At 34.5% G+C, this 24,714-nt stretch overlaps 1 protein-coding gene across 1 annotated transcript in view; it reads right to left on the reverse strand.

The window, feature by feature from the left end:
- The window catches only part of LOC129942740 (bifunctional glutamate/proline--tRNA ligase), a 34,890-nt gene extending 10,571 nt beyond the window's left edge, over positions 1–24,319 (reverse strand). The window contains exons 1-6 of the mRNA XM_056051786.1: positions 24,168–24,319; positions 23,070–23,999; positions 22,840–23,011; positions 15,212–15,445; positions 14,555–15,152; positions 14,259–14,480 (exon numbers count right to left, since the gene is read on the reverse strand). Coding sequence (XP_055907761.1) covers positions 14,259–14,480; positions 14,555–15,152; positions 15,212–15,445; positions 22,840–23,011; positions 23,070–23,999; positions 24,168–24,210 — 2,199 coding nt within the window. The 5' untranslated portion in view covers positions 24,211–24,319. The remainder of the gene's footprint in view (positions 1–14,258; positions 14,481–14,554; positions 15,153–15,211; positions 15,446–22,839; positions 23,012–23,069; positions 24,000–24,167) is intronic.
- Positions 24,320–24,714: the final 395 nt, after the last annotated feature.

Genomic DNA, 24,714 nt, shown 5'->3' on the forward strand with positions numbered 1-24,714 from the left:
TTGAAGAGGTGTTCTTCAACGCTAAGCTTTTTCATCTGTCCTACTCCTCAATTCTCGTTCCGAGCAGATGAAAAACGGCATTTGTCCAGCCTATTCCCAAAAAAGGCGAATCTTCCTCACCCTCTAACTACCAACCGATTGCCCTTCTTTCCAAGGTCATGGAAACGCTGATTAATTATCAGCTTAAGAAATATCTTGAACATCGAAAGCTTCTTAATGACCGGCAATACGGCTTTCGTAGCAATAGGTCCACTGGTGATCTCATGGTTCATCTCTCCGAACCACTTGATATTTCAAAAGCATTTGATAGGGTTTGGCATCAGGCTCCCTTATAGAAAATGCGTGCTTTCGGTTTTCATGAATCCCTGCTTCATTGGATCATTAATTACCATTCGGATCGTTCAATACAAGTAGTATTGGATGGATTCAAGTCTGAAAACAATAAAATAAATACTGGTGTGCCACAGGACTCTGTTTTTTCTCCAACATTCATTTTTTCATTCATTCATTTTTATTAATGATCTCCTGTCTGCAACATCCAATCCAATATATTGTTTCGCTGACGATAGTACTCTTAGCTTTTCATATTCGTTTTCAGATTCACATCCCTCTTCTTCGGATGTGGAACTGCAACGACATTGTTCAATGGGGATTAAAAAACCGCGTGGAATTTAATGCTTCGAAAACTCAATGCTGTCTTGTATCGTTAAAGCGTGATATACCCCCTTTGCCAAACAGTTCAACCGTAATACTCGCGCTTTTAGGAATGCTCATCAGTATACCTTCGAGCCCAACTTCGGCCGTACTGTCAAATACAAAGACTCGTTCTTTAGCCGTACTACACGAATGTGGAATGCCTTACCACACTCTGTCTTTCCTAGTCATTGCAATATTCAGGAATTCAAAACCAATCTGCACCGACATCTCCTTTTAAACCCTCTCTCCTCTTCCTAGTGCTCACACTGTGCCTCTGCATAATAAGAACAGTTATATCCCTTGAGTGTGTTAATTATAAAAAAAAAGTTTTATAGAAAAAGTTCAAATGGAAATCACTAACTAATCAATTAAAATGAGAAAGTAAAATATTTCCGTTATTTTCTTCTTTTTGGTGTTTAAAAATTAAAAATAGATTTTTAGGCATTGCAAAAGTATAACCACACAATGCAAACCTCTCTGAAGCTTCATTCAATAATGTGCTTTAAAATGACAATGAACAATACAGAAAAAGGATATATTAAAGCTTTTTGTCAAATTTTTTTATGGGACCAAACAAAGATCCGGTCATCCGCAGAAGGTGCATTCAATTCGGTACTTTTTTTGCGGGAAATGCTTGACGAATTGGAGTTAGGAGCTTCGGTTTAATGGTTTTTCGTTTCTTAACAGTGAATAATTCTTCGGGAAAAATATTGCCAGCTCCAAATCTTTCAGCAGTCCACAAAGATAAAAGGTTAGTATTTGCCCGACACAATATGGACTGGCATTGGAAAACCGTAAGTAAGATTCCATTAATTTATACTTAGGTCTTAAAATTTCCAATTGCATTAACTAATAAATATTTGTTTGTTTAGATTATTTTCAGTGACGAGAAGAAGTTTAACCTTGAAGTTGGTAAGGTTGCACTTGCCTTCACCTCTAAAAGGATAAACAGTTCGGCTTACATCCAGGTTCTTCAGAATAATTTGGTTATCAATAATACCCCCAATTCAAGCTTAAAATTTTGGAGTAGTTCTAGTCCAATAATAACGGGTGACGACACAAAGATGCCCATATTTCCTTTTTGTCTCGCTCTGGTGGTAACACTGCTATGGTGTCGAATGCGCGATCCAGTTGAAGTACAGGTCAGACAAATTTGTTTTTATTTGTTATCAGTCGTCATGGATAGTTATACTCGTACCGATAAAGAACGAGCATTTTGCGTCGAGTCATATTTTCGCGAAAATTCATATGTAAAAGTACGACGTGCATTCCGGAGTCAGTTCAAAGTTCCTCGTCATAAACGCGTGCCTTCATGGAAAACTGTCAACAGATGGGTTCAAAATTTTCGTGAATCTGCCAAGGCAACCGATAAGAAGCGTCCGGGCCCGTCGAGAAAGGTCCGTACGGCTGAAAACATTGAGAGAGTCCGTGAAGCGATTCAGGTTAGTCCGCGGCGTTCAGCGCGACGACACGCGTCTTCTTTGGGCCTAAAAGGGGAATCAGTGCGGAAAATTTTGGTCAAACATTTGAATTTTCACCCGTACAAGCTCATAATAACCCATGAATTGAAAGATACCGACTACAGACAACGTTTACTCCAGACAATTCCTCGAAAATTGGCAGATGGTGAGATCATTTTGAGTAATCTTTTAATGATCGATGAAGCTTATTTCGAGCTCACCGGCGCCGTAAACAAGCAAAACTTCAGGTATTGGGCCGAAGATAACCCAGTCTGGATACACGAAAAGCCGTTACAGAGCCAGCGTGTGACGGTTTGGTGCGCGGTAGTGGAGTGGGGCATTGTCGGTCCCTCTTTTTTTGATGGAACGGTAAACACAAAACGGTACAGGAACATGTTAAGCAACTTCCTCCTCCCCGAACTAAGCCGTAGACGTCGTTTGAGTCGAACAACATTCCAACAGGATGGTGCGACGTGCCATACTGCCTGCGAAACGCTCGCTCTGTTGAAAAAAACGTTCGGTACTCGTTTACTCTCTTGATCGACAGATTTCGCTTGGCCGCCTCGTTCTCCCGATATGACGGTTCCAGATTTGTTCCTCTGGGGATATTTGAAAGGGCGTGTCCACACGACTCGTGTACGAGAAATTTCTGAGATTACGCCGGAAATGTTAAGAAATGTCTTCGAAAATTTTGTCAAAAGATTAAACGATTGTGTAAGCCAAAACGGGCATCATTTAATGGATGTAATATTTCATAAATAATTTGTCTAATCAATATTTTCGAATAAAATTTGTATCGTTGTTGTACGTGCTTTGATTCTGGAGTTATGTATTTCAAAAAGAAATATGGGCATCTTTGTGTGCCTACTAATTTGATGGAGTGGGTGGCAATTATCAATTATATCTTTGGGGAAAGATATGTATGAACATAATAGGAAATTTGTCAGTGTTGCTGAGCTGCGAGAGGCAATTGTGGAAGAATGGAACTCTGTAGACGATTCCATATTAAAAAAAAAAACCTTATTAATAGTATGCCAAAAAGAAATTTCAAGTAGATTGAAAATAGGGGCAACTAATTTTTCCTAAAATAAGTACATATGTAAATTCCGTTTTTTTTTTAAATTTATTTTTTAAGCACCAAAAAAGGAAATTACGGAGCTATTTGTTCTTCTCAATTTACTTGATTAAAAAAATAAAAAATTGTAAGGTATCACTCCTATCATTGCATTCTTACAGTTTCAGTTATACTTATGCAAACGACTGTTCTATACTACCCTTAATCAAACACAAGTCTATAATCGATATTTCCAAAATAAAAACCCGTCGAAAATATTTCCATGGATTATTAAAAAACATTAAACTTACAAAAACTTAACTAATTTTTCTTAACATAACGACACTTAATATAAAAAATACTAAAATGTGTCTCAGGGAGTTTAGATAAACAAATGGGACTTTTTCATTTGAAATCGACAAGTCTGAGGCATGATTTTGATGTAACAGCTTTTTTTACTTTCTCATTTAATTTGTATCCTAAATAAGATTAAGCAAAAAGCTGTAGTTTCGGAGATCTTAAGAAACACAAAGAACTTGTATTCTTTTGATTGAAAAAAAATTGGAGTTTATTTTTTTAAAATGTATCTCAGGGAGTTTAGATAAGCAAATGAGATTTATTTCATTTGAAATCGACAAGTCTGAGGCTAATTAGTTGATGTAACAGCATTTTTCATGTTCCCATTTAATTTAAATCATAAATGAGATTCAGATAAGCTGTGATAGGTTTTAACAAAAGATTTCAAAAGCTATTTATTGTAGTTTAGGGAGTTTAGATTGTGAAATGGGAGTCTTTATTGAAATCGACAAGCCTAAACTTTATTTGTTTTTTCTCACAATTAGTTCGATTACACTCAATTAAATAATAAGTGAATAATAAAATAAATTAAACTGTAATTAAAAACAATAAACAAACAAATAAAATGCTTCTCAGGGAGTTTAGATAAACAAATGTCACGTTTTTCAATTGAAATCGACAAGTCATAATTTTTATGTAACAGCTTATAGATTTAGCAAAAATCTGTAGTTTCGGAGATTTTAAGAAACACAAAGAAATTATATTGTTTTTGGTTAAAAATAAATGGAGATTATTTGTTAAAATGTGTCTCAGGGAGTTTAGATAAACAAATGGGATTTATTTCATTTGAAATCGACAAGTCTGAGGCTAATTAATTGATGTAACAGCATTTTTCGTGTCCCCATTTAATTGAAATCATAAATGAGATTCAGATAAGCTGTGATAGGTTTAAACAAAAGATTTCAAAAGAATTTAAGTGCAGATGTTTAACTTATTATATACATAAATTTTAATTGAGTTTTCTCAAAGATTCAAAAAAAAAATCTTTCTTCCTGTTCTGGGAACAGGGCAACCGAAATAAAAGACCGTTTTATTTTAATTAAAAACACTTTTATTTAAGCGTCAGATCCCTTACCGTTGGTCGGGGGAAATCATCGGCTATACGTTGATAAACTTGTGAAAAAACTAAACTAGAAAGAGATCTGGAGATCCCTTTTATATTATTAATATGCTAACGCAGCAAACCTTTGTTTGACTGCGGATGATGCAATGATTCAATATTGTCAAATACTTTTGATATCCATTTGATACTCTTGCACAAGGCTGAAGGCCAAGAAGTGCTGATATGCAATTTATGTTTATTATCGTTGCATCATCTTTGAAGAATTATTACAATGTGTTTAATTGAATTTGAAGTCAAGATTTTGCGTGGGTTTATCTTTGTTTGAAATTTGTTGGGGCGCACAAGTGTGCTTGGATATAACACCCCCCTCTTTAGATTCTTCTAAGGGTCGGAAATTGACCGTTGGAAGATTTACATTATTTATTATCTTCCTTTTCTTACTTTTTAATTTTAGATAAACATAAATTATTACAATTATTAAAATGAATGAAATGATAAAATATATTTTGAAACTTGACTTTTTATGACTATATTTCAATTCTTGTATTTCTTTGAAATTGTTTATATTTTGGTATTTAATTCTTCAAAAGTTAATTCTTCAATTTTAGTATAATTTATATCCAATATTGTATTAGGAATTAAAAGCTCATGCTTATAATTTTTCCTTTCATATGATTTATTGTTTATTTTAACTTTACAATTTTCAAATCTAATAAGGAAGTTACCTTTAATTTTAATTTTTTGATTATTACAATTTTGATTAAGTTCTTGTAATTTTACATTAATTAATACAAGATTATTATTTCCTATTTCTAATACTTGTTCATTTATATTTTTTATAAGTTTACAATTCATTGACTTTTTAAGTATATTTTCTATACAATCATCATTTATTTTGGTTAAATTTTGTATATATTTAGTACTGTCATATATTATTTGATCTTTTGTCAGATAAAGGTGTTTGTTTATTTTTAATTGGGAATTACTATCCTTATTTGGAATGGGTTGAACGTATATCTTTTTATACAGTTCATTTGTATATTTGGGTACTTTAATTATAAATATAATATTTGTTTTATATAGGTCTAAACTAAGTTTTAATTCTTCCAAGTTATTTATACTAATGCCGTATTTATCTATTTCTTCTACAGTTAAAATATCTCTGCTGAGTATTCCTAATCTTGAAGTCATTATTATTTCTTTTATTTTTTCTATGTCTTCATGTAAATATTCGAGGTTTTCTCTTAACTTTATCTCGTACTGTATTTTAGCTATATCTTTTACGTAATCGTAGCTTTCTACAAATGTATTGATTCTTTTAATTATGTTATTAGTTTCATTATTTAAAGTTTCAGTAAGTATTTTGATTTGTTTATTAAATTTTTCATTTATTATTATTTGTTTGTTTAAATTTGTTATCTCATTATGATTGTTTGTTTCTATTATTTTTAGATGTTCTTCGATATCATGGCGATCATTGTCGTCCATGGTTCCGTATAAAAATTTCATACCTGTTCCTAAAATATTTATTAATCCTCTTTTTTGTCTATTTGATTTAGGATGGGGTAAGAGTACTTCAAACTCTTTTCGTATTTTTGACATTTTTCTAATAAAGCTGTCATTTTCTTCTGGAATTCTTTTAACATTCCTTTCCATAATTTCTATATTTTGTTCATATTCAGTTAAATTTATTATATGAATTATAGTATCGTAACTTTCTATTAATGGATATTCTTCTAGTTGGATTAAAGTGAATCCATTTCCCTTATTTAAGTCAATGACTTCCAATTCTGCTCGTACTTGGTTGAGGGTTATCGTAATCATCATTATTATAATTATTTTCTGCATTATCGCCATGGGTTGCAACATTTGATGCAATATCCTTATTGGATCTGAAACTGGAAGATTTTATTTGTTGATATTTTTTTTTCTTCCTAAATTGATCTTTATGAAGAATGCGATTAGGAATTTTTTTAAATCTATTTCCTTCTTGTAACGTGTATTTTTTATCAGTTTTATTAATAACTTTCACCTTTTTATGTTTAGGTACGATTTTGTTTTTTATTTTCTCTTGTTCTGTTACCTTCGCATAATTTTCGTCTATGCTTACATCTTTTCTATTAATGTTTAATTTATTTAATATTTTTATTTTATTTTCTTCAATTCGTTTATAGATTATTTCGTTGTCAATTTTATTAAAGTGAACGTCGATTGGTTTTTCTTTGGTAGTTAAATGGATTACGTTATTGTAAGATTCAAGTGCTTTTGTAGCGTGCTTTATTGGTATATCTTCTTCATTGGATAGTTGTAATTGCTGTAAGATTCTCATATGTTCATTTAGACTGCTATGAAGTCTTTCTACATCGGAATTTCCGGTGTGTCTATTAGCTGTGCAATAATGTATGATTATGTTGTTATTTTCTAAAAAGTTCTTAAATGTTTCTGATACAAATGCGTTTTCATTGTCGAGAGTAATTTTATTTGGTTTCTTCATGTATGAAAATATTCTAGTGAGAGCGTTTATTACGTCTACATAAGTTTTTGTTTTGATTGGTTCAATTGCTGCAAATTTAGAGAATTTGTCAATACATGATATATATTTTTCTTTTTTATTAACAAACTATATATCGATATGATAGTGTTAGTTAGGACTCTTTGGAGTCTCTGTTTTTTCGTAAGGTAGTTTAATTGGGTTTCTTTCTGCTTTTGCCATACATGTTGAGCAATTGTTTATTATTTTATTAATTAAATTTTTAAGGTTCGGCATATAATATTCTCGTTTTATTTCTAAGAATATTTTTTCGATTCCTGCGTGATTATGATTTTTATGATTTCTTAATATAATTTCTCTTGCTTCTAACTCTTTTATATCTTTTAATATAATCATGCTTCTTTGTAATATTTTATTACTTAATTTATTTTCCTTTTTCCATATATCTTGGAATTTTTTAAATATTTCGTCATCTTTGACATATATGCAATTTAGTATTGTTGTATCTACTTCTTTTATTATGTTTATAAAGTCTTCTTCTTTATATTTTTTTCTACTGAATGTTATTCTTCTTTTTCCAACATGTGGGTACAAAATTTCTTGATGATCATTTTCATTGATTTCAAGAATTATTTGTCGATTAAATAAATTAACCGGTTTTTCACTAATAGGAATAAGATGTGAACTATCTGATTCAGCACTATGCTGTGTTGCTAACTCATCTTGGTTATGTAATATGACTTTATTGTCTTCTATTTTGATTCTGGAAAGTGCATCTGCTACTTTATTCTCTTTGCCTTGGATATATTCAATTTTAAAATCGTATTCTTCTAATTTTATTTTCCATCGTTGGAGTCTGGTATTTGGCTCTTTTAAATTGTGTAACCATACTAAAGGTCTATGATCTGTTTTAATAATGAATTGTCTACCGTATAGGTAATGTCTAAATTGTTTCGTTGCCCAAACTATTGCTAATAATTCCTTTTCAATTGTACTGTAATTGCACTCATGTTTATTAAGTGTTCTTGAGGCAAAACTGAGAGGTCCATGTGTTTGACTTAACACGGCTCCAATAGCAAAATTGCTGGCGTCAGTTGTTAGTGTAAATTCTTTTGAGAAGTCAGGGTATCTATTTATTAAATCGTTAGTCATTAAAGTTTTCAATTTATGAAAAGATTCTTTGTAATCGTGATCATTTATATTTATTTTGCTGTTTTTCTTTAGGCATAAAGTTAAAGGTTTAATTATTTTTGCATAGTCATCTATAAATTTTCTATAGTATCCTGTTAATCCTAGAAAGCTTTGTATTTCTCTTACTGTTTTTGGGATAGGAAAATTCTTTATAGTTTCAATTTTCTTTGGATTTGGTTTTACACCATTTGGGGTTACTACATGCCCTAAAAATTCTGTCTCTTTTCGTAGAAACTCAGATTTATTTAGTGATACTTTAAGATTTGCATTCTTGAGTGTCAATAAGATTTTATGGAGTGAATCCATATGTTTTTGTAGGCTAGAGGAGAATATTATGATGTCATCTAAATAAACGTAACATATTTTTCCTATGTAATCTTTCAAGACCTCATTCATGAGTCTTTGGAAAGTTGCAGGTGCATTCTTTAAACCGAATGGCATTCTTACGAACTCATAATGTCCCGTTAATGTACTAAATGCTGTTTTTTCCCTATCTTTAGCTTCAACTTCTATTTGATAAAATCCTTTTGTTAGATCTAACGTTGTAAAATATATTGCTTGTCCTAGCTTATCTAATATCGAGTCCATGTTTGGAATAGGATATTTATCTTCTTTAGTAACATTGTTTAACTTTCTATAATCTATTACTATTCGCCACTCTTTATTACCAGCGTGGTCTTCTTTTTTAGGAACGACCCAAATTGGGGCGTTATAAGGCGAAGTAGAATGTTGAATTATTTTTGATTCTAACATTTCTTTTATTTGTCTGTCCACTTCTTTTTTGTGGATCTCAGGATATCTGTATATCCTTGTGTATATGGGAGAGTTATCTTCCGTTGGGATGTTATGTTTTACATGATTTGTAAAAGTTAAATCATCACCCTTTTTATAAAATGCTCCGTCGCATTCTTTTATTAATTTATATAATATTTGTTTTTCTTCTTTGTTTAAGTGATCTGTTCGCAGATCCTTTTTCACTTCATTATTTAATATGGAGTCTACAGGTTTTATTTCATTAAAATAATTGATTGTCTTTTCATATTCCTTTTCTTCATTTTCGCTGAAGAATAAAGGAATGATTTCGTCATTCAATTTCAATGTTTTATTTTTGTAATTTATTTCTCCATCATTTGGAATCAAAATATTGTTTCCAATTATTCCATTATATTCTTCATTGAAGGCGTGCACTTGGAATTCACAATCATTTTTTACAGATAGTGCAAATCTGTTTTTTGGTATTATTACATCTTTTTTTACTATTATAGGGTTTCCTGCTGTCCGTATTGTCATGGGATTGGTACGCCATTTTGTAAATTCTTTTGGAGAATCTTGTTCCCTCAAAAGGCTATTTGTTGCTCCGGTGTCAATAAGGAGTCTTAAAATTGTATTCCCTTTTTCTAATTTAATATAGGGAAGTGAGATTCCGAGGCAAAATGCCGAAAATTTGCTTGCGTTTGTTCTTTTTGTTTGTCTACGTAGTTAGCTTCATGTGCTCTCCTTACTTGTGATGAACTTGGATCGATATCCATTGGTTCAAATCTTTGAGGATACTGTCTATTTCTGTTATTATTGTTATTATTATAATTATTATTATTTGGTCTATTATAATTATTTTGATTGTTCGGCACATAAGGTTTTGGTTGCCAATTTTTATTATTTTCATTATTCCTAAATGGATTATTAGGATTTTTAAAGTTATTATTATTATTTTTATTCTTATTCTCATATCTATTTTCAAATTTTTTATTAGTATTAGTGTGCTTTTGTTTTTCATTATTAAAGTCATTATTTTGTCGTGTGATAAATCCTGCTTGAGTTATCTCATGAAGTGCTGACTCCATGGTTGTAGGTTTTAATGCATATAGAATTGTTCTCATATGCGTCGGTAATCTTTCTTTAAAGATTTTAAGCGCTGTTTCGTTATTACGAGGGATATCAGAAATATTATTTTCTTGTAAACTCTTTTGGTTTAATAAGGAAAGGGTATGTTGTATGTAGTTATAAAATTTAATCGGATCGCCTCTATATTGAGAAGCTCTGAGATCCTCATATAATTGGAACGAATTTTTAAATCCACCGAAATTTTGCAAAAGCATGTTTTTTATATCAATCCATCTTGTAAGATGGGTATGAATTTCGATAGCCTGTCTGGCTCTTCCTATAAATTTACTCTTAAGAATATTTATACACATTTTTTGAGAAATGTCATTATAAGTTAATAATGTGGGGATTATATCATCCACATTTGAAATAAAAATAGGGAGGTCTTCGGTTTTACCCTCAACATTTTGTAATCTTTCTATATATTTAAGGGGATTTAATTCCAAAGATCTTAAATTATTATTACCTCCTACTAATGGTGGTTGTTGCGGCTGCTGTTGCTGCTCTTGCTGTTGTTGTGCTACTGATGGTTCCATGTTGTCTGCTTGTTCTTGAAAGTTTCTTTGCTGGTTATATTTAAGCTGCCTTAATTCAGCTCGTTGCGAATCTCTTCTGATTCGGTTCATCAACTTGATCTCGTTGGGGCTTTAGATCATGCCACTTACATCCACGTTGGGTTCAAGTGGATTTTCCACATATAATTTGAACCATAAATTAATTTTTTTAGGTAGGTATATTTTTTTCTTTTAGTTGCACTATTTGTTGCATTTAACCTTTTTGGTTTTGCTTGTTATCGTTCCTTTTGGTTTATTATTTTTTATTTTGTTTTTAATTTGTTTGCACTTTTACTTTTATATAAAAAAAAATTTATTTTTTTTGTATGTTCTTTTAATTTTTCTTTTTATCACTCACTCATTTTTTTATTTTTACTCAATTTTCATTATAGGGTTTTTTTTCAATTAATTTATTAATTATAATTGTTCATCCGCCTTTAATTTCACTTCTACTCTTCCACTTTTCACTATTCACTGAAAATTATTTCCTCTCTATGAGGCTTCGCAACATTAACCATATTCACTGGCGTTGGTTACTAAATAATTTTTTCTTTTTAATAATTTTCGATTTTCGTTCGAAAAATTATTATTATTTTTTTTTTTGTAATTAAATTTAGTTAAATAAAAATTCACGATTTTCGTTCGAAAATTAATCACTTTTACTTTATTTAATTTTTTTTTGTTGCATTTATTTTTTATTGTTAACTAAAACACGTTTTTGCATTTATTAATTTTCACAATAAAAACAAATTTTTTGGGTCGCGAGAAAAAAAATTTAATTCCGGTTCGACCACTGGAGTACCATGTCTCTTATAATTTTCACTTATAATCTGACTGGAATCCTACCGACTGCGCCAATTTTAATTGAGTTTTCTCAAAGATTCAAAAAAAAATCTTTCTTCCTGTTCTGGGAACAGGGCAACCGAAATAAAAGACCGTTTTATTTTAATTAAAAACATTTTTATTTAAGCGTCAGATCCCTTACCGTTGGTCGGGGGAAATCATCGGCTATACGTTGATAAACTTGTGAAAAAACTAAACTAGAAAGAGATCTGGAGATCCCTTTTATATTATTAATATGCTAACGCAGCAAACCTTTGTTTGACTGCGGATGATGCAATGATTCAATATTGTCAAATACTTTTGATATCCATTTGATACTCTTGCACAAGGCTGAAGGCCAAGAAGTGCTGATATGCAATTTATGTTTATTATCGTTGCATCATCTTTGAAGAATTATTACAATGTGTTTAATTGAATTTGAAGTCAAGATTTTGCGTGGGTTTATCTTTGTTTGAAATTTGTTGGGGCGCACAAGTGTGCTTGGCTATATCAAACATAAACGAGTACACTAACGGTGTGGCCTTCAGTGGGGTTAATTCATTATGACTTAATATTTAGATAGTCAACTTAATAGAAACGCTTGAAGAAAGTATCATCCATAAAAAGTATTGCTTGGTTAAAGAAGTCAGATTGTTGATAAAATGTTTAATTTGGCATTTATTTCGAAACTTAGTATAAAATGACTTAAAATAAGCTTCATGGGAATAATATGTCCAATAACTGCATTAACAATCAATGTGAAATGATGGCAAAATTATTTACAAATTATCTGCAAGTCATAAGCACGATGTTATTTGTGAGTAATGCCTTTTTTAAACAAGATTTTGACACACAAGCCAGCTTTATAACGCACAATTGTCAAAAAAGGTGTATTAGATATACTTTAAAATTCGTCATACTAAAATTCCTCCTGCTTTTCCTGCCGGATAACGAACCTAAATACACTGAAAAGTATTGAGAACTTTTCCATTGAGCAAAAGAGACTAAACATGAACATTCGAAGAAAAAGGATCTATAGAGAAATTATGTCACTAAAAGGTATTTCTGAACTCCTCAGTGCCAGTGCTTAATTTTATTAGGTGTTAACAAGGAAAAAAACACATCCCAAAATGTAAAAAAATTCGGAAATGTTGAAGGTTTTTCAGTCAAGAACACATTTGACTTCGTTGACAAAGTAAAAAACATACAAATTGAAGATGATAAAATCATGATTTCATTCGATGTAACGGCCCTTTTTCTATCGATTCCAATTAATGAAGTAGCCAAAGCAATCAGAAACCATTTACTTAAATTAAACAACTTGGATGTAGTATGGGGAACAGCCTACATGCGTAAATTTGAATCTGATTTACAAAAAGAAGGTAAACTACCACGTTTTTGGCATAGATATGTTGATGATACCTTTGCTGTAGTGAAGAAATCAGAAGCTGACAAAATACTCGCAACAATCAACAATAGATTCCGTAGCATTAAATTCATTTTCGAGAAAGAGGATGACACCCTTCACACTTTGCCTTTCCTCGACCTTGAAAACCGTGATAACCAATAAGTTGTTTCATACGATGGAATACTAACTGTCCAAAACTTAATTTATAAATAGTGTCTAAGGGAGTTTGGATTTACAAATGATTTTATTTCTATTGAAATCGACGAGCCAAAGACGATCTGATCATCAGCTGAATTCGTCTTATTTTGTTTGAACCAGAAAAATGCTTATTTTTTTGCAAACCCCATATTGGAAACCTGTTTCAAGCTTATTGCAGCACTTTTAAAAATAGATATACATACATATACATATATATATTTGCGTTTAAGAAAATCGAGTTGAGCAAACAAAACAAAATTTTGATCTCCTGTTGAGTATAAAATGTAGGTCGTTTAAGAAAGCCAATATTACAATGGCCCAACGACTGGCTTAAATGTGTCCACCTTTATCACACAGCCACTTTAAAATTAATAAGCACAAGTTACTAAAACAATTTTTTGTAGTTTAGGGAGTTTAGATTGTCAAATGGGAGTTTTCACTTGGAATCGACAAGCCTAAACTTTATTTGTTTTTTCTCACAGTCATTTTCAGTACACACTCAATTAAATCATAAGTGAATAATAAAATAAATTAAACTGTAACTAACAATAATAAAGGAACAAATAAAATGTGTCGCAGGGAGTTTAGATTAACAAATGGGACTTTTTCATTTGAAATCGACAAGTCTGAGGCATGATTTTGAAGTAACAGCTTTTTTTACTTTCTCATTTAATTTGAATCCTAAATAAGATTTAACAAAAAGCTGTATTTGCGGAGATTTGAAGTAACACAAAGTAATTATATTCTTTTGGTTGAAAAAATTCGATTTTATTTGTTAAAATGTGTCTCAGGGAGTTTAGATAAACAAATGGGATTTATTTCATTTGAAATCGACAAGTCTGAGGCTAATTAATTGATGTAACAGCATTTTTCGTGTCCCCATTTAATTGAAATCATAAATGAGATTCAGATAAGCTGTGGCAGGGGGGTTAAACAAATTATGTTTTCAGCTGAATTTAAGTGCAAATGCTTAACTTAACGAAAATACCTATTTTTTATTTTGTTAAGCCAATAATTGACGTTTATTTTACCGATCGAATAGGAATCCCTTTTAAATTATAAATTTGAAGATAATGTACTCACGTTCTTAGTGGTATTTTCCTGAATCTTTAATCCGGACGAAGGCATATCTTTAGTATGACCGTCGGGAATCGAGAACAGAATAACTGGGCGCGTAACACCAGAAATCGGATTTGCTGGAGCATAAGCAACGTCCACTTTGAAATAACCACGTCTCTGCAATTGAATAATATCTCCTTTTTTGAGTTTCTTAAGATCCGGATCACCAAGCATTTTAACTTCGTGCTGTAACCAATAAAAAAAAAACAGTAATTTTAAATTGTATTTGAAAAAAAAATCTTTACTTTCTAAAAACTCACCCTAGTTTGATGTCCGATATATTGTTTAAAATCTTCATCCTTTCCAAGAACAGGTTTGCTTATAATATTATCAAAGTACACACACCACGTAGGTGGATATTCAGCGTTATCTAACTTAGCCAACCAGGTTAGTTTTTGTGTCTTCTTGAAGTCCTTGTTGTCCAAATTCAAATCAGCGTCAATTGATGAAATCTTACCATCAGTTTTATGGATTTTCTTAATCATAATATTACCCCAGTTGATGAATGTTGCATTTTCACCTTCTTTCAATAATTCAGCATCCGCATAGTCAATGAGAATTTGATTACTCAATTGAATTGATTTCTTTCCAACTGATTCGTTTTTGGGATGGGCTGGGACTTCAATTGTCTCATTCTTAGCCCCTGCTACATTAATAACAACATGATTGTCTTTTTCCAATGCTGTATATCTGGGAGCAATCGGATCAATGACTTTCTTATTGAATGCCCAAATTTTATCCCAATTCATGAAGACTACCGATTTACTTGAACCTTGAGCAATAATGAATTCCTTAAGACCCTCAACGGTCATACCACGACGAAGAATACCACGTACAGTTGGGAAACGAGGATCATCCCTATGGATTTATTAATTTCTGTTGAAAACTGTCTCCAAAATCACTTCAAATTAACTTACCATCCATCAACAAGTCCTTCATCGACAAACCAAGTGAGTTTTCGTTTTGAAAGAACCGTATTGGTCATGTTCAATCGACTGTACTCCCAAATGTATGGCTTGCGAAGCTTTAAGGCATCAATAAACCAATAGAATTGATCATCACGATCATGGTATTCCATGGTACGTAGAGTGTGAGTGACATCTTCTATGGCATCGACAATTGGGCAGGCGAAATCGTAGGTAGGATAGACCCTGGAAGAAAATTTAAGTTTTATTTAGAGTTGCAATTATTTGTATACACTTCAAAGCACTTGAGTGTTTCATATTCATAAATTTGTTAATTTATTCACATTTTTTATACATTTTTGTTATCTGTTATCACTCTAATTGATATGTATCGTATTTACATATAAGTTTTGCATCAATATTTTTTTTCAACTAAATTGATAAAAAAGATAGCTATGCAAAGATAAAATTTAAACTTTATCATGTGAGAAAGGTTGATACAGCTAAAAATGCGTTGAACAAGTTAAAAAGAATCAACGCTCAACAACAAGGTAAAAAATAATATGGACATTATGTAGCTTGCATCTTGAATGCGGCTCAAGTATGGAAGTACGCATCAAACTTATGACGACATTTTTGATAAGCTTGTAGCATGTTCAAATGGTAGACATGTGCATTCAAGAGGACACAAGCGTCCACAGGTTTTTTCTCAAAACCCACCTCTGTCTATCAACTCCTACTCTCACCTCCCCGCGGTGAACATCGGGTGCCTAGTACCTCAACTGGAGATTGGGTTCCAACCCCAGTGGAAAGTTGTTGGGGGCAGCAAACGAGAGAGGGGGGGAGAGGTGTTTCCACTAAGGCACCTCTCCTTATCCAGGCGGCAGCGGACGAATTCTCGAGATAGAATCAACGGTGGCGTCTACAGTTCCAGTAAGGTCGAACTACTTAGTGAACACCTTATAGGGCTTCTTCGACATATTCGGAGCCCAGGCCTATAAGGAGCGGTTCATCCGGCTCCCCTTCCTTGGAGTTATACTAAGGATCTGGCCCTCCAGGTTGGGGGTTGTGCCGTCGGGGTGACTTCCTGGCCACGTAAAAACATCATAGTTTCGAAGCAACAACAAGCCTCGGATACGGACGGATTTACTGTTGACAACCAACGCAAACGAATAAAGGACAACGAACTTCGGATATGCACGTGGAATGTTAGGTCCCTTAACAGACCACGTGCGGCCGAAGAATTAGCGGAGGCCCTAGAACGATATAAAGCAGATATCACCGCCATCCAGGAAATACGATGGGATGGGCCGGGCAAAAAGAGGATGAAAAACTGCGATATTTACTATGGTGACTGCTACCACGAAAACCAACAGCGCTTATTTGGATGCGGATTCGTCATTGAAGCCAGACTTAGGCAAGAAGTCTTGAGCTATAGGTGCATCAATGAGCGCCTCATGACCATACGCATCAAGGCTAAATTCGGCAACATTAACCTGATATGCGCGACACCCAAACAGAAGAGAAAGACGACAACACCAAAGATATGTTCTTCGAGCTCCTAGACAAAACATATGAGCAGTGCCCTAGCTACGATATTAAAATAATCCTGGGAGATTTTAATGCCAAGATAGGAAGGGAAGACATCTTTGGTGGAATAATCGGGAAGAACAGCCTGCACGACAACATTTCCGACAATGGATTCAGGGTCATAGATTTTGCTGCGTGGCGAAATGTCATGGTAGCCATTACGCGTTTTCCACACCTCAACATCCACAAAGCAACTTGGAGTTCTCGAGATCAATCTACCGTCAACCAGATCGACGCCAGACACGCTTCCAGCATCATGGATGTCCGAACTTTCCGAGGAGCTAACATCGACTCGGACCACTACCTCGTTGTAGCCAAGGTAGCACTTCGGGTTTCCAGACCCAAGGCAAAACAGGGAGGTGCTGGGAGAAGATACAACGTCGAACGGCTACAATCGCCAGAGATCGCCAAATCCTTTTCCGACCGAGTGACAAGTAATCTCCCTCGAAGTTCTCTGCCGCCAACATAATGTATCGAAAACCAGTGGCAACATTGCCAAGATGCAATCAGAGAAGCCGCCTCTGATGTGCTGGGTTTCAAACAGCCACCAACAAGGAACTCCTGGTTTGATGAGGAATGTCGGCAGGCAAATGCAGCCAAACAACAGGCACGCAAAGTGGCGTTGCATAAAAGGACGAGAGCTGCTCGTGAGCTCTATGAGCAGAAGAGGCGAGAGGAACGCCGACTTTTCAGAAGGAAAAAGAGAGGGCATAAGAAGCGTGCGGTCGAAGATGTTGAGAGGTATAAAAGCAGGAATGAGGTTCGAAAGTTTTATGAACAGGTGAAACGAAATTCACAGGTACACAAACCTAGAACCGAAGGCTGCAAAGACGAAAGTGGAAACATCATAGTGGAACCGCAGTCAATGCTGAGGATATGGAAGGACCACTTCTGCAGACTGTATAACGGCGACGAAGAACTGAATTCCGCTGTCAGGCAGGATGATCCATTCAATATAGACGACGAAAGCCAACAATCCCGTCCTCCCGACTTAGACGAAGTAAAGATTGCCATATCTAAGTTGAAGTCTAATAAAGCCGCTGGAGCAGATGGCTTGAATGCCGAGCTCTTTAAAGCAGCTGGAGATAAGTTGGTTAGGAGCATGCACCAACTTATTTGTAAGATATGGTCGGAAGAAAACATGCCCGATGAATGGAACCTCAGTATTGTTTGGATCCTGAAAAAAGGAGACCCTCTAAACTGCACCAAGTATAGAGGAATCAGTCAACTTAACATCGCCTGTAAAATCTTCTCTGCCGTAATATGTGAACGTCTAAAGCCCATCGTCAACAACCTGATAGGTCCTTATCAGTGTGGTTTTAGACCAGGAAAGTCCACAGTTGATCAAATATTCACATTACGGCAGATCCTGGAAAAAACTCAAGAGCACCAAATCGACAACCACCATCTTTTCATCGATTTCAAGGCCGCATATGACAGCATCTACAGGGACGAGCTGTATAGAGCCATGTCTAGTTTTGGCATCCCTGCCAAACTCGTCCGTTTGTGCAGGATGACCATGGAGAATTCACGCTGGTCCCTAAATGTTGGAAACAACTTAACAGAACCTTTCGATGTCAAAAAAGGTTTTAGACAAGGTGATGCGCTGTCATGCGATTTTTTAACATCATGCTTGAAAGAATAGTGCAGAGCTCACACGTCAACACTAGAGGCACTATCTTTCAAAAGTGTGTCCAATTATTGGCATATGCTGATGACATTGACATAATCGGAAGAACTCAGCGTGATGTCAATGGGGCTTTTGTGAGTATTGAGGCAGAAGCGGCAAAAATGGGTTTAACGGTTAATGAGGGCAAAACAAAGTACATGCTATCGTCTAGAAAGGACATACAACACCGACGTTTTGGTCAAAACGTCACAATCGACAGACGTAACTTTGAGGTAGTCAAGGACTTCGTCTACCTAGGCTCCGCTGTAAACGCAGAAAACAACACCAGCGCTGAGACAAACGCAGAATAACTCTTGCTAACCGCTGTTTCTTTGGACTAAGAAAGCAATTTACCACTCAATTGCTTTCTTAGTCCAAGTCCTCAAGTCCTCTCTCGAGGGACCAAAGTGTTGCTTTATTAGACCCTTATCATCCCCGTCCTGCTATACGGTGCAGAAGCATGGACCATGACAAAAGCGGATGAAAGCACCTTGGGTCGCTTCGAGAGAAAAGTTTTTCGTGTGATCTACGGTCCCGTATGCATCGAAGGGGAGTGGAGGAGAAGATGGAACGACGAACTGTACGGGCTGTACAGCGACGTAGACTTAGCCAGAAGAGTAAAAGTCCAACGACTAAGATGGTTGGGTCACGTAGAGCGCATGGAAATGAGAATGATAAAATAAAAATTGCGTCGAATTGTTTGGAGATGTCTTTTCAATTCGTTGGACCGTTGTAACCTAAACTATTGGAACAATGAAATAACATGTTCAGCTTCGATCAATACTTAATTATAAATAATTTTTAGATTTCAAAAGCTGTAAAACTTTTACGTATAGTATTAACTACAGGTTTTAACCAATATTAACAAAGCTTTGGAATTCGACACGTGCTGAAACTTCCCAAAATGCCAAGTTTTTCTATTATTTTCAGCAAATCATATACAGTGATGGACAAAACAATAGGACCATTTTTATAGTTCTTAGTAACAACAAAAAACTTTAACGTATACTTACTTACTAAAACATAAAATATAGAAAAAAAGGTTATGTGTTTATGGACAAAACAATAAGACCATTAGTGTAATAAATTATTTTGTTTGAATTTGTACACTTTTCACACTTGGCAGTTAGTACTTTGTGCTATAACCCTTGTTTTGCGCCACATCTTTGACTCTTTTTGGCATTGACTCCACAAGTTTTCTGGGGGTACTTTGTGGTATTGCATACCAAGCTTTTTGAAAGTTGTTCCACAAATCTTTCTTGTTTTTTGATTTTTTGCCAGTGAATGATTTTTTTACAATGGCCATACATTTTTCAATGGATTTAAATCTGGAGATTGAGAAGGCCTCTAGTATTTTTGTGTACTGGTCCATTTTGTTTTCGATCCGATAAATTGGACCTACCCCGTACCACGAAAAACATCCCCACACCATGATGTTACCACCTTCGTGCTTTACTGTTTTCGTAGTATACCGTGGTGGAAGTGCAGTATTTTTTGGACGTCGGTCGTACCCATCTCTTACCGTCTGATCCAACTAAATTAACTTTTGTTTCGGCGGACCATATTATCTGGGACTACTCAATTTAAATGGTCTTTGGCGAATCTAATTCTATTTTGTCGGTGTCTTTTGGTAAGAATTGGTTCTTCACTAGGACTTCTTCCAAAGAGATGCTGCTCCTCAAGCCGTCTTCCATCTGTTCTTTCACAGATAGGCAAGTCTAGCACCTTTTTAATTTCCCCAGAAGACTTAAACGGGTCCTTCCAAGATAAAATTTTAACTTTTGCATCAAGTTTTTGGCATGTTTTTCGTGGTCTGCCTGTTTTTGCGTTGGTTTTTTGGGCTGTAGTGCAATATAGGCGAATATCTTGGATCTCCCAATTAGAATTAGAATTGGAATTAGAATTATATTAGATTAGATTTATTAGAATATTATAAATACATTTTACAAATCATGTTTTTACATGCTATACAAACAAAAAAAACATTATGATATGGCATTTGCCGTCTGTCAGATTGACCATTATAATAAATTATAGAAATATTGTAAAAAGCTTTTATAATTATTTATGTGGATTTAAAAAAGAAGTTGATTTAATTTTTTTTTTCAACTTAAAGTTTGAATTAATTTAAGTTGATTATTGTTTGATAAATCAAAAATCTTCGTTCATAATTCTAGATCTATAACTTAACGCAATATTTTGCAATATTTGTACAAATTGCCGACATTCATCTCATTCAGCAAGGCAATAACTTGTTCATCCGATAAGAAGTGACTTCCAAAAAGCTCCTTCTTGTTTCTTTTAAAGTAGGGCATTTTCCAACGAATTGAATAACGTCCTCTCTTTCTCTAAGATTGCACATACTGCACTCCAATGATAATTCGGGTCTATGTGGTATAAAATTCAGGCTAATAAGTTCGCTTCGGAGCCTAACCATTGTTGACATCTCGTTCACACTATTTGCATCACTGAAGTAGTTTTTTTGAGCAAGATTTTGGTTCAGCCTTCTATAAATAGTTCTGAATAAAGACTCGTAAGCTTCAGCTTAATAATCTTCTCTACATTTTTCATCTACTTTCGCAATCACATCATATAGGATATCCTTGCAACTTGATATGCTTCCAATGTTTAAATTGAACTCCAAGTTACATCCTTCGGCGAGGCAATTCCACTCCCTATACCAGATATTTTGATTTTGTACTGCTTTAAGAGCTACTTTCTTGACCAGTCGGTAATCAGGCATCTTGATAACTTTCAGTAAATAGTCCGCTTGCAGTTTAAGGGTTTTGACGAATAGATCTCCCAATTATTTTGGCCAATTCCCGCTGCGACTTTCCATCTTGAACCATTTTGAGGATAATTTTCCTCATGGTTTGAGTGCCGTGTACTCCGCGACCCATTTTTTTATTAAAATTATTTTATTCCAAGAATGGTGTTCTATTAAATATTTTCTTAAAATCACAATAATGTCAGCAAAAAATTTAAACAGAAGTCACCTGGTCTTATTGTTTCGTCCACCTCCAATGTTTTTTTAGGTTTGTTACTTTTTCACAATATTAAACAGTTTATTCTTTTTTTTTTATTCAATAAAACTTTACCATTAATCAACGATGATTTACAAAAAAAAAGGTATACCGTCTTCATCTTAAAGAGAGAGAGAGCTAATTGTTAAGGCATCCCTACTGGGCTTATTGTTTTGTCCGTCACTGTATTTGCTTAGAGTTGGTTTATTTGAAAATAAAAAAAAATCATAGTCTTCGCCTTCCAAATATTAAGTGAACTTTTAAACGGGATGATTTTCATGTCAAATGAAGCGGTCGAAAAACTTTAAGGGTTCTTCAGTAACAAATGTTTATATTTACCAAAAATCTACAAGCTACATGGTCATAAAAGAGTAAGAGCGGTAATCACCTTTTTTTTAAATACACTCAAGTGTCATGTGGAGTACACCACCAAAGGACTGAGTATGCATAACGAATGACAAAAATTCTAGCATTGCAAACAATTGTATAGAAAAATCTGTGCTATAGAAAGCTCGAAAAACAAGCTACGTACAATCGACACACAGCGTGATAATATTGGAAGATATTGTTAAGATGACCTGATAGACCTTGTTTTTAAAGTAGATGAGCAACTTCAATTGATTCGTTAAATATGGCTGAATCTCCGGTGCATAGATCTATATACAGGCATCTTAATCACAATTAATGCAAAGTACATAGTTACACTTCAACAACTAAATTAAGCAAAGCTGATCACGTCGATTTTCTAAATGAGTGGGTAGCGAATTATGCCTCATTGCATACCACATCGAGTAGGTCAGCTTATAAAAGAGAAACCATCATCGTTTTTATAGAAAAATGTGCAATTATTAGGCAGCTTTAAATCATTAGATAAAACACTCGACCTTCTCAATTGCAAAGGAAGGTTAACCATTAACTTTTAGCCACATATTTTCTAACTAATAGTACACTATTACTAGGTCAAACTCATAGTCAAGAGAAGCTCACCAACAGTTTAAAATACATCGACACTAAATTTTACCTTGGAAGGGCTACAAAGATAAGAATATAATTGTAAGATGTCCATATTGCCCATCAAATGACATGATAGCAGATATACGAAGTGTGGACTTCAGACATCTTAGGAGTGATTTTTATAAGTTTTTCTATTCAAATAATTAATTTACCTAAACACTTTGCTATCTCTTATCACTCTACTTGAAATAAAATTGTATTTGAGTAGTTTTTAGACTAATTGAAACTTTCTTTTATTATATTTCATTTTGAATAAAATTTTGTTTCAATAAATAGTTTGTACTTTAAGAAGCTTCTCAAAATCTTCATCAAATTATAACTAATAAAATTGATTATGTACTCACTTGTACTTAGTGCCTGTCCTTGGATGTGGCTCGTTCTTGCAACGGTAAATGGTTGGATCTCTCATGCAGCCATTAGGCGATGACATGTCGATTTTAGCTCGAACACAGCACTTCTGCCCGGCTTCGGATCCAGCCAACATTTCCTTCCACATTGCCAAGTTCTTTTCAACATCTAAATAAGAACCAACAATTAAATATGTTTTCAAAAAATATGTTTGTATAATTTTTACCATTACTGCGATTCTTCGACTCGACCCTTTGTTCTCTCTCGATCTTCATTGTCGCTGGATCTGTGTCATCGACATAGGCTTTGCCATCTTTAAGCATAGTCTCACAGTATTCCAACATCAAGTCGAAATAGTTGGACGTGTGGGTGTAGAGGTCTGGCTTGATTTGCAGCATCTCCAAGTCGCCCAGAATCACATTCTCGAATTCGACTGTTTCTTTAGCCGGATTCGTATCATCGAATCGCATAATAAGCTTGCCATTGAATGCCTGCTGATAATATTGATTGAGGAGAGCAGCCTTGGCGTGTCCAATGTGGAGATATCCGGATGCCTCTGGAGGGAAACGCACAATAACCTTGCCCATTTCGGCGCCTGGCAAATCAACGAATTTTCCTTCTTGCTTGCGTTCGCCTGGCTTGCTCGCTGCTGCGTCCTTCTCCTTCGATGAAGACTTATTGACCCTCTTTGACTTGGCACGAGCCTCATCAGGCAGAGTTTGCAGAACTTTCTGAATTAAGGGCTGGGCATTGATGAGATCATACCAACGCTGGACGTGAGCTGGGATACCTTTGGCAGCCAGAAGCTCGTAGCGGGAGTGCATTTCATTGAAGAGGGCAAAGTCGGCAATAGTTAGCTTATTGGCAACCAGAAAGGTGACCGGAGCAATGGACTTTTCCAAAAACGACATGGCCCATGAGATGTCATCGTCGCAGGTTAGACTGAACGAGAGCCAGTGATCGATTTGGGTGCGTTCAATGGCTGTTTCTCCATAGAGCTTGTATTGGGGAGCCTCGCGGGCCAGAGCTCGCAAGACGTCATTATTCGAATGGCACACCAAGCGCCGATTGTCGGGAAACACCAGGGCAGTTTCGTTACCCCATGTTATCTCAACAGGTGTTGTTTCGTTGATTAAATGCGCCGTTGCAAGTCCACCTGAAGTAAATGATGTAAATATTAAAGAATTTATGGCAATCTAACAAAAGTAACGACTTTTAAGGAGCTAAAATTAGATGACGAAGTCCATCAGAAACATAACCTTAAATGGGTCAACTAATTTTATTTTTAGCACCTCTGTCTCTCTTGAGGAGCAGCACCACTTACTTATGGGTGGATTGTTAAGATTTGCAGTTAATTTGATGGACATTATGGAGAGTCTTTGCTATTCCTTGACCGATTTGCAATAAAATTAAAGAAATTCAATGCACAAATTAATTTTTAAAATTGTACACGGTTTTTCATTTGCCACACCACAGACGACACTACGACAGATCACAATTTGACAAATATGACAAAATGTGTTGAGTTGGAGAATGGAGAGTTGTTTTTAAAGAATGGAGACTCAACAGAAAAGGATGTGTTCAATAATTTGTATTTAAGGTATACCTCGCACGCACTAAGCAAGTTCCACTTGTCATCCAAAGAAAAAATAAAATTGGATGCTTACTAACTTTTTTCCATTAATGTCTATGCATTCAAGGAGGTTTTGAAACCACTTTTATGACATACATTGCGACCATTAGGGAAGAAGGAGATAGTTTGAGACTTCAAAAAACGAACCTTTTAAAATGTCAACCAGACTCAGAACGAAATTTGACCACGATTACGAGTATGAAACTGGAATGTAAGAACACTCTATATATCAAGTGAT

Source organism: Eupeodes corollae, chromosome 1, assembly GCF_945859685.1.
Source record: "Eupeodes corollae chromosome 1, idEupCoro1.1, whole genome shotgun sequence".
Lineage (NCBI taxonomy): Eukaryota > Metazoa > Arthropoda > Insecta > Diptera > Syrphidae > Eupeodes > Eupeodes corollae.